This window comes from Populus euphratica, unplaced genomic scaffold, assembly GCF_000495115.2.
Source record: "Populus euphratica unplaced genomic scaffold, PopEup_1.0 scaffold403.1, whole genome shotgun sequence".
NCBI classification, from domain to species: Eukaryota; Viridiplantae; Streptophyta; class Magnoliopsida; order Malpighiales; family Salicaceae; genus Populus; species Populus euphratica.
Window position 1 is genome coordinate 131,355 of NW_011500081.1, and position 11,935 is coordinate 143,289.

General features: G+C 27.1%; 1 protein-coding gene across 1 annotated transcript; it reads left to right on the plus strand.

Annotated features, from left to right (window-relative positions):
- The first annotated feature begins 3,782 nt into the window (after window positions 1–3,782).
- LOC105108802 (HSP20-like chaperones superfamily protein) lies at window positions 3,783–4,919 on the plus strand. Its single transcript, XM_011003258.1, has 2 exons — window positions 3,783–4,161; window positions 4,478–4,919. Exons 1-2 carry the CDS (start codon window positions 4,023–4,025, stop codon window positions 4,762–4,764), a joined length of 426 nt encoding a protein of 141 aa, XP_011001560.1. The 5' UTR covers window positions 3,783–4,022; the 3' UTR covers window positions 4,765–4,919.
- The last annotated feature ends 7,016 nt before the right edge of the window (window positions 4,920–11,935 follow it).

An 11,935-nucleotide genomic window follows, 5' to 3' on the forward strand; every position in this document is an offset into this window, starting at 1 on the left:
ATAAGAAAAGGCGAAAAAGAATATCTCGAATCATTCTTTTGTACTGGTAAGAAAAGTTTTCAAAATACCTTGTACCATCTAAACTTCAAAAAATTGTATTATTTGATGAAGCTTTAAAAATAATTTTGTATTATTTTAATATAAACTATAGTACTGGGGGATTAAATGGTACCAGATCGTAGGGAGAACTTCAATCACAGACTTTTCTTCTTCAGCTTTATAATGTATGGTAGCTAGCTAGCTAGCATTGTCGTGGATTACTTGTTGGCATAACTTGGAGACAGACGAAAGCAAGAATCATGCAGTATATACTCAGATCCATCATCCAGTGCTTTTAGCCATGCTTTGTAGTTTTTTAACTTTAAATAATCTATAAAAATTAAAAAATATATTTTTAATATATTTTTAAATAAAAAATACTTTAAAAAACAATATCTACTGCCTAAAAAACATATAATAATACTAAGAGGTAGCTTTCATTTAGATGGGACTTAAATTAGTGTTATAGTATAAAGTAAGGATTGACATCCTGTAAGTTAGCAAACCCTTCGGACAAACTTTTTATTCTTTATGCGATCATGGGATTCATAGTCATAGCTTTATTATCCTTAAATGCGCAATTATGCAATTGTTTTGAATCTAACATTGGACCCATAAGGTGATGGGAACTTACAGGTGAAGAAACAGAAGTGAAGTTAGACCCCCAAAACATACATACATACATACATACATACATACATACATACATACATACATACATACATACATACATACATACATACATACATACATACATACATACATACATACATACATACATACATACATACATACATACATACATACATACATACATACATATACATATATATATATATATATATATAAAGGAAGAATTAGGGCGTGAAAGATTGGAAGTTTTGTATGAAGAAGTACGCCTAGTTTTGCACTACCTTTCTCTACCGTCAAACTGGCCTGCTTTGCACCATGAACAGTGAAGCTTTCTTTTTCTTTTTCTTTTTATCACTTTAACACCCTCTTTTATCTATCTCTATCTCTCTCTTTTATTTCAATATTTTTTTCCCTTAATTTCGTTCTCAAACCATTTTTAATGATTATTTGGATCATTTTTTATCGATTAAATTGAATGAATCATGTTAAAAAAAAAACTTTTAATTTTAATTTATTTTTATATTATATTTGATCATTTTTATTTGTATTTATTTTATTTGTTTTCTTGCTTTTTAATTCCATTTCTAATTATTTTATAATTGAGAATTTTATTTTATTATTTTTTAGAGTTTATTTTTTATGAGATTTGTTCCAGAAATTTCAAATATTAACATGGACTGATTATAAGTTTTTTCCAAGTTTTTTAATAAAAAAAGTTTTTCATTGTCTCATCTTTATTAAATTTTTATTTTTTGATTATTATTTCATATTAAATGTTGTATATGAACATGATTTTGTCTCTCATGAATCTCTTATCCATGATTGTTAGAAATGGTAGCCATGCTCAATCATTTTACTTCTTTTCTGTCTTTTGGTGTCCTTCCAAACTTGATAGTTCAGAAAGTAAAAAGGGATATATCTTCAAGGATTAGTTTTAGCATTGTCAGCTTACTTGATCTCACTTGTATCATTATTATTAAACTTAGCAGGTCAATTTATGATATGGACAAACTCGAATCAAATCTGATATTTTTTATTTTTCAAATGTAATTTTTTTATATATTTTTAGTTGGTAATACTTTTTAAAGTTCAATGTATAAATATGATAATTTTATTTTATTTTTTTAATATAGGATTTAAAACTTTTTAGTATATATACTATATGTTTTCAATAAAAAAATTATTTTTTCAATATAGGATTTGAAACTCTTTTATATATGTATTCTATATTCACAAAAAAAAAAGTTAAGTGTTTTTAATATGAGAAAAAAAAATTAATTTAAATACTTCAATTTAAAAAAATAATATAATATAAAAAAATGTTATTTTTTCAATGTAGAATTTGAAGCTATTTAATATATATACTCTATATTCTTAAGAAAAAATTTATTTTTTTTAATGTGAGATAAAAAAATTAGTTTAAACATTTCAATTTAAAAAAAAAAAAAATAACATAATATCTTTTTAATATGAGATCTATGGATATCTACAATTTCCATGTCTTAAATTTCATTTGTAACTCTCTTAAATTATAAAATTGATGGATATAAGATTTAATACGGAGAAAAGAGAAAGATAAAAAAATAAAAAAATTATAAAAACACATAAAAAGTTTAATAACAATCTTATGTTACCATTAAAAAAATCTCAATAAAATAAAACTATCAATACCAAAATAATAGTTACAAATAATAATTAAAAGTACAATATCAATAGTTCAAAGAGAGGTAGGTTTTGATATTTTTAAATAACTCATCTGACTTAATTTATTTATTATTTATAATTTTTTTAATATTATTAAATTTATTCATTTTAGTCTCATATAGGATTTTTTTTAAAAAAAAATATTCATCCATGGTATTTGAACTTAAGAAATAAAATAAACTAACAGATCTCTCTAACTACCAAAGCTTTTATATTTTTTAGGTTTTCAAGATATTGATACGATGGAGTTTTGTTCGTTAGGATCCTAAAAATCAATTGATATATCTCATGCAACAATCATACGGATAAAAATGTTTGAATCCTTTTTGAAAGTTTTGATTCTAGGTTTTTAACATTATCTTTGTTTATTTTGATGGTAATTTAATTTTATATTTTAAAGGTATTTAGAAAAATAATAAATATTACTTATTAGAATAATTTTCATTTAAAAATATATTAAAATATTATTTTTTATTTTTAAAATTTATTTTTAATACTAACATATTAAAAAAATTTAAAATATATAAAAAAAAATTTTAAAAGCAAGATTGATTCAGGCTTGACATGTAACATATGGACACGTGTTCCACAAAAGTCTAGAATGAAGCCCCGTCTATAATCAAAATCCGACATCGAAAACCTTTTGAAGGAAGAGGGTTAAAATTGTCGGGCTAAGGCCCAGACCTTGAAGAGCCAGTCGTGTTCTAAGAGAGGCCCTGCTAGCAACTATGAAAGCTTATGGGCTCTGGTTGGATAGACCAGAATCTTCCACACGATTAAGGATTTTCTGTTTTTACTTTTTCTTGGAAACAGTATCTGAAACAAATTTGAATTTTGAATTAGTAGAGTAATAAAAAACATTCGCCTTCAATCGGACATGGGTTATATTTTTTATTTTTAGAATTTTTTGGTTTAAAAAACACTGTACTACTGTAAATTTTATTAAAAGTCAACCTAAAAATTTAAAAAATATTCTTTTTTAATTTTACAGAATTATAAAAAGAACATTATTGAACTGTTATATATAAAATAACCCTTAAAAATAAAATTTTAACCTTGATTGATATATAAACTAATTTAAAAATATTTTTTATTATCAAATAAATAAAAAATAATAAAGTATTCATACGACATGCTTGTAACTAAACTATAATCTTCCAACCAAAAACCAATAAACACTTCTTCAATAGTTCTCATAGCCTTATCTAAAAAGATAAAAAAAATTCCAATAATTCTCATATATATATATATATATATGTATGTATGTATTAACTTTTGGATAAAACAAATATATAAACTGAATTTTGGATGCTCTCATTTTATTTTTCTAATGCTATGACTTTTTGCCACCACTAATTTTTATTTCATTCCAAGTTTTTTCACAAAAAAATTTCTCATTCAAATGGAGATCATAAGATAACATTTTGTGAGCAATAAATGCCATGTCTCATCGTCTCCAAGGTCCTAGACTAGTAGTTAGGGCATAACTGCATATGGATACATAGCTAAGGAACACTACAGAACCTTCTGGACTTTATTACACAACAAACTCACGTATAAAGCCAACCCTTCCTTTATCTTACACCACAACCCACCAAAAAAAATCCATAAGAAAGCTCGCTTTCTTCTTTCATTAGTCGTCAACAATGGCTGATGGCTTCTTTGGATACCCCTTTAGGCGCTTGTTCTTGAGCCCTCCAGCATACCATGAATGGTCTGGATCAACTGCTCTCATGGACTGGCTTGAATCCCCAACTGCCCATATTTTTAGAGTCAATGTACCAGGTAAATAAACTTTCTTGAATTAGGCCATCATGATATTTGATGCCTGAAATTTTCTTGAATTGGTCTTTTCTTTTTGAAGTTGGAATCTTTAAGAGGTAAAATTTGATGGGTTGTTTTAGTTCAAGGGTAATTGTATTGAAAGATTGACTCTTTTTGCTATTACATTTAAACTTCTCTGGAGTTTTTCTGAGTTGAAATTAATTGATTACTTTTAGTTAATTAAGTAATTTGGTTCAAAGATTTTGACTTTTTGAGATTCGAACTGTGATGGGTTTTTCCTTTTCTTGATTTGTGACTGATTCTTGTTTGTGAGTAGGGTATAACAAAGAGGACATAAAGGTTCAAGTGGGAGATGGGAATATTTTGCACATAAAAGGTGAGGGTGGCAAAGAGGAAACCCATGAGAAAGACACAGTTTGGCATGTAGCTGAGAGGGGGACAAGAAAGAGGGGCTTTTCTAGAGAAATTGAGCTTCCAGAGGATGTGAAGCTGGATCAAATCAAAGCTCAAGTTGAAAATGGTGTTCTCACCATTGTTGTTCCAAAGGATACCAATCCAAAGCAATCTAAAGTTAGGAACATCAATATCACTAGCAAGCTTTGAAATAAATAAATCCAGAGTTTAATCTGTTCTGAATTGGCCCAAGGTTCTGTATGAATAAATAATCGGAAGCTTGCTGGACTCTCCTCTGTTGTGCTTTGTGATGTGCTTATCAAACCTTCTTTTTCCGTATTAAGGCGTTGTCTTCATTTACTGTCGCTAGTTTGATTCCATTTCCTGCCCCCTATTGCAGCTGAACATGCATGGAACTCCATTATAAAATCAACACAAATCGAAGCAGTACAAACATATAAAATTAAAGTGGCTGAATCCATATGATATTGTAGCGGTGCTGTGTCTTTGTAATGCATCAGATGCACAAAAACTATCTTCTTAACATCACTTATCTTGATGGGATACATGGTGAAAAAAGGAAACAAATAGATCCTGAAAAAGAGTCCACAAACGAAATCAGGGAATGCTACTCTGCATCAGCTCAGCACCATAAAAAAACTATAGAACCTTGATAAGGAATATCTCCTGTTTATGCATAAAGGATTGGGAATTCTGAAGATGTAAGAGATCGAGAACTACTCTGCTCCTTCCCAAACCCGAATAAATTTATCTGAAACCACAGTCTTCTGGCTTTCAACAATCAACATTAACATTATTTCAAGGTCTGAAGTGAGAAAACTCCAAATCAGACATGCATGCTTCATTCGGTTTGTCAGGCTGAGAAGCTGAGGGTTTTCTTCTTTATTGAGTGGATCTCGAGGACATGAGGTGTTCAGTGGATTTAGCAAAGAGAACATGAGGTGTTTGAGTGGAAAAGTGGAATATTTTACGCATAATGGATTGAAAAGATGGGAACATGAGGTGATTTTTTTGGAGGACTCCATGTGAGCAGTTATAGGTGATCACACATTTAAACCTGTCTTTTTCCCAATCTGCTATTGTGATCTCACACGACTGGCCTCGATTTATGGGTGGCATGTTTTAGGTTTGCCCATTAGGCTGGGGTACAACCACAGAAGTGCCATCTCCAGCATCTATGCTAACTTGTTAATGGAATTCGGAAATGCCTTTAATTCGTTGACCGAGGACTGTTGTTGCACTGTTAGATTGCATTCGCTTAGTATTTCAACGGGAAGAAAACCAGAAACAATAAAAATATATTTATTTCTAGAATAATTTTAAAATATTTTTATGTTATTTTAAAATTTATATTTAGAACCCTTTTTTTATCATCAAAATTTCTTCAGCTTCTGCCTCCTTTATATATCAAAATTTCTTCAGCTTCTGCCTCCTTCATAGACCAGCTGTGAAATGGCACAATATCTCTAGTTATATTAGATATGTACCTGGGAATGCAAGTCTGATGAACTGCTTACAAATAAAATACCAGTGCCCCGTATCTCCATCATTGACTACAGAGTTACAATAGTATCTTGATCCGACGGACATGTAGACAGTTCAAGGATGGGACTGCTGTGGAATACTCAAAACGGAGGGCCCTGAATTCATTGAGTATAAGAGAATCCATTACAGAGCATGAGGGCATTGGGTGTTTCGTCAAGGATTTGTTTTCAGAATACGGAGAATGCAGGGTCAGAAATCAATGAAAGCCATTGTTTTGATACACGCTTGAATTTGAGCAATGGTTTAGCAGGCATTCGAAGAAGAATCTCAGTCGGAATATCTTGGTTACTGCCGATTGTTTCGGCTGAAGATGACCGAGTTTCACTTCACTGGTGCTCATATCTCCCATAAATTTAAACAAGAATGAAATTTTATGACAAATTTTTCAGTTAATGTTGGAGCAGACTATACCTTTACCTGATATTTCAGGGGGGAAAAAAAACCGCCACCAAAAGATTGTATAGTAATCAGACCCCAAATCGATTAGACAAACGAAAGAAGAAAATTCAATTTGTTTTCCAGAAAGGAAACTAAATTTCATCATCTGAGATTTATACCAGGAAGCTTTGTAGGATATTAAAAGTGGAAAGAAAACCTTTCTCCTCTCCTTCCGAAACCGTGCAAATCCCTCTTCAAGCTCTCAGGTTTTTAGAGGTTCCAACTGTTCCTCTAAACATACAAATCCTGAGGGAAGCAAGAAGGATGGCAAAAGAGGGAGCTAGTTGAGATGCCATGCATGCGAATTGATTGAAGAATGAGGGATGCTTGTTTAGTGTTGTTTATCATGTACTAAATAAAAAAATAATGTTCAACCATCACAAGGGAAGCTTCTCTTTTTTTTTAAGAAAAAAACTGTTAAATGATAAAAATAAAAATAACTAAAAAATAATATTAATTCATATTAATCTATTAAGCTAATAACTTGGGTGATTTAACTAAAACTAACAAATTTAAAAAATATTGAAATTCAATTTTTAACAAACAAAATGTGAAATAATAAAATTAAAAAAAATTAATGTACAAATATTAACAAAAAATGCAATCATAAGCTAAAAAACAACTTGAACCTATATAAGTGAACTCGCCAAATCTATAAGTCAATGGAATAACCTGGAAAAAAATTACAACAATTCTCAAAATCTAATATTTTTAAAAAACCAATGTTAAATTATGAGGCGGGGAAAAAATAAGTAAAAAAAAATTGATATCAATCCTTGTTAGGTTATAAAACCTATGTCCTGGCTATTTCATTGAAAGTAGTAAATATAAAAAAATCACGAAGGCTAAATCTCAACAAATAAAATATAAAAGGATAAAATTCACAAAAAAAAAATCAATAACACATAAGAATAAAAAAAAGTAATTAAAAAAAAATAGGCACAAGCATACCTAATTTAATTTATCTACCTCATAGATCATTTCTTGAGATCAAGATAACAAATAATTATTTAAAAAGAAAAATCTAGAAAATCATGAAGCTTGTTAAAAAAAACATTGTGCAATAAGATTGGAAAAGATAATAAGTTCAAAAAAATAAAAACTCATTACAAAATTAAATATTAAATAATAAAATTAAAAATAATAATTAATCACAAAAAAAATTAAAATAAAAAAATATCAATTAAAAAAATGATAATCAAATTTAAAAGGATAAAAAACAAATAAGAAGGTAGCGAATCTGCTCTGGGTATACGATCATTAACAGTTGTCAGGGAGCAATCTCTCTTCAATTCCTCGTTCATTATTTTGCTTTTTTCAAAGAAAATTGATGGAGTTTAGAGAGAGAATCCCTCTACCAAACCATGCCTTATAAAATTATTTCGAATAAAAAAATATTTTAAGTAAAAGCATAATAATTATCATAGTCCATGTTCACAAGGCTGCTAAAATCATAAAGGCATGTGATATTATCAGTATATAAATGGTATTGTGGTGTTTGATAATTTTTTAAAGTAATTTTTATTGGAAAGTATATTAAAATAGTTTTTTTGATTTTTTATTATTATTAATTTCAAAATATCAAAATTATGAAAAATATATAAAAAAAAAAGAACCATGAAAATGAAAAGGTACCTAGTAAAATAAGTCCATGTTCATCATTCCATCATTCAATAGTTTTAAGCTTTTAATTTGGTATAATTTGTAGACATAATGTTAAGACTTTAATGGTCAATTGATGGAATTATACTAAATAACTTTCACCTGAAAGCGTATATGTGAGAGAATGAAAATTAATGAACAATCCTTAAGTTGTTTAGTATAATGTTTAGTATAATGTTGTTTGGAATTGTGTTTTAAATGGTATTTTTATTAAAAAAATAATTTTTTATTTTAAATTAATTTTTTTAGATTTTTAGATTTTTTTAATATATTGATGTTAAAAAATTATTTTTTAAAATAAAAAATATATTATTTAATATATTTTCAAGAAAACAATACTTTAACAAACAATTATTACCAAATTCTTGTATTATTCTAAGTAAAAGCATAATTATCATAACACATATTTATAAGCCTGTGGAATCATGAAAGAATGTTTGATTTTGTAATGTATAATATTTTTTGAAAATAATTTTTGTTTAGAAATATATGAAAATGTTGTTTTTTTTATATATATATATGTTTTTTTATTTTTGATGTTACCATATAAAAATCATAAAAAATATAAAAATATCAATTTAATATCTTTTTAAATCAAATATATTTTTAAAATAAATTCAAATACAATTTCAAACATAAAAATAAACATTGCTCATGTAGAGTCACAAAGATTGCCTCCCATTTGTTCTTGTTGACTTAATGGAGTATCGAAATCACCATCGAGGAGTAAAGGTTCATTAACATTCTGAAACATCGAGATTAGGGACCGAAACTGCGACTCCCGAGCAGAATCAACACCCCAGCAGCACGTTGAATTGCCAAGAACAATCCATAATCTTATCAGCAATTTTACAATTCATTAAAATAAGTCATCAGAGTGAAACTGTGAGCAATAGATATATGCCTGAACTGAAATAATTTTGAATCATTTTCAGCACCTTGAAAATCATTTGTTTAATCGGATTTTAAGTAAATTACTCATATTTAAATTCATGCACTTATAAAAAACAATTTGTTTACAATCTTTCCTAATTAATGTTTAAATTTCTTGAGAAAACATGCCGACCTCCCAATCAAACTAAACTTTATAATCATCAATCTTTTTTTTTTTTGCTCGAGAATCAATACCATCTGCTCTTAAATTAATGGTGTGAAAGTAAGATAATTAATCATCTCCAATTTGTTTAATATCTCCAAGAATGAGCTTGATTAATTAATAATGTTCAACGCAAACATAATTGCATGCTAACGTGTATTCATTAACTTACTATAAAACTATTAAGTAATTTATTGGAGTTTGTTGAGGGATCTTGATATGAAAAGTTCAGAAGCCCACTTGGAATCGATCGGTGCTAAAAGAAAAAAAATATATATATATATATATTGCTGCGACAATTTGATGAGAGACAGCCATACAAGTACTACTTCTTGCTGCTTTAATTTCATGGACTGTCCAATAAATTATTAAATACGAGCTGGTTTCTAAACTTATTAAACTAAAAGAAGACAGCTTGGTCGAGATTTTTTTATTCATTTTTTTGATTAATAATTGAATCAGAAGATGCTTGATTGAGAATAATCAATCTTTGCAATCATAGAATTGAAATCTTTAGATATATTTATTATTATTATTATTTGTTTTGCTTTCTTCATTGTATTTTTATATGTATAATTTTATCAATTATATCCTTGATTTTATGTAAGATATCAAAGGGAGGGTAGTTCATATGAAAACTAAACTTAATAGTAGTATGAAATTCTCTTGAAAAAATTTAGTTAATCTGAATAATATATCATAATCTCAGCTATTTAAAAAAAAAACACATGGGATATCTTAAAAACAAGAGACAAACATATAGTAATTAAGACTTTAATATTAGTTTTAAATCTTTTTTTTTGTCATGTATTGATTAAACATAGAAAAAACAAATAAATTATGCATTTGTCTTGCATTTTTTGAGTTGTTAAGAGGAGAATCTTTTGATTTTAATTTTTAAATTTAAGATATAGTCAATGTGCATTAAAATAAAATGATATATTTGAGATCTAACTAAAATTAAAAACATTGTGTGTGTGTGTACATTATATATATAAGGAATCATTAAAGACATCCCATACTCATTTGATTTGATGAAAGAAATATTTCGGATATAAAAAGAAATAAAATCATGTATAAATCGTGTTATTAACTTGGCTGGAAAAATAGATAAAATTATATATTGAGAGGAATATTTTATTAAAATATTAAATTAAAACAATTAAAAACTTATACATTGCATAAATAAGGATTTCTATTTGATTTGTCGGTGTAGTAATTGCAGAGATACAAATGTGAAGTACAAGTGTACAAGCAATAATGACAATACAAGTTCTTTCTTAACAACAAATAAATTATTAATCCTTGCTTAACAATATATAATTTTATTAGGATTTACTTAAAATGAGGGATGAATTTCCCTAAACTATTTTTAAACCTTCCCTTAATTAAATATATCTACATATTAGTCACATCCAAATCCCACGTACCAACAAAGCAAGCTCCAAAATTAGCTTAACTACTTTCATTAGTTACTAGCTATTGGGACCCATCTCAAAATTTTCTTACCAACTTATCATCTACAATTATTTAACTTAGTTTTTCCAAAAAAAAAAAAAAACCTAGTTAACCCCCATTTGCCAAACTAAGAGCCGGTTATAGAATTATGTGTGTTTAAAAATATATAATTTTTATTTTATTTTTAGCATTAGGATATTAAAACCATCAAAGAATATTTAAAGAGTTATTAATTTAATATTTTTTAAATAAAAATAAAATTTTAAAATATTTTAATAAATAAGTTACAACACAAAAACAAACACATGCCTCAAGCTTTAAATGTTCATTCCTTACGGCTAAAACTCGTTCCAATTATTTTCTTATATCACATCATTTGTGGCTCGAATTTAAGAGAAAGCAGAAACAACTTTTGAATTTAAGAAAAAGCATAGTGTAATTTCTTAAATGCAGGGCATAATTGTCGAACTTGGTTTAAAAACTAATTTGAAAAAAGTCTAGATCATTTAGTATTAAATGAAAAAAATTCAGTTAAGTTACTTTAAAAAACAATTAATACGCACAAAAAATATAGATTAATTCCACTGCTTTCTAAACAATTTGTTTGTAGGTCACTGAATCAACAAGGATAATTACTTGTATTATTAAAATAGAGTGTTTTTATTTATTTATTTTTTAAATTTGATTTCACTTTATCAATATTATTCAAAACACTAAAGTTTCTAGGAGTTTTATTGTGTACAATGGAATATATTTATTACAATAATGTCAAGACTTTTTTATTCCTTAATTATTTTTCTTTTTATTTTAGTTTTAGGAATAGGATGATATTTTTACTATGACATAACTATATTAAAGGATTGTGGAGGGTTATTTTGGAAACTGAATATTGAATATTTAAATGTATAGCAAAATCATTAATGTAACCCTTTAATACAATAATCTAATATCTTTTGTGCACGAGCATTTTTATATTTTTATATTTTATAGAATAATTGAATTATTACATTAATAATATAAATTTTTTAACCTTGGTTTTTAGGATTTGGTTATGATTTCACAGTGGTTTGTTTGTTATTATTATCTAGTCCTAATAATTTTTTTATTATATAAAAAAACAAAAAAAATTATCGAGACGTGTTCCGCACTTATCACCCACTC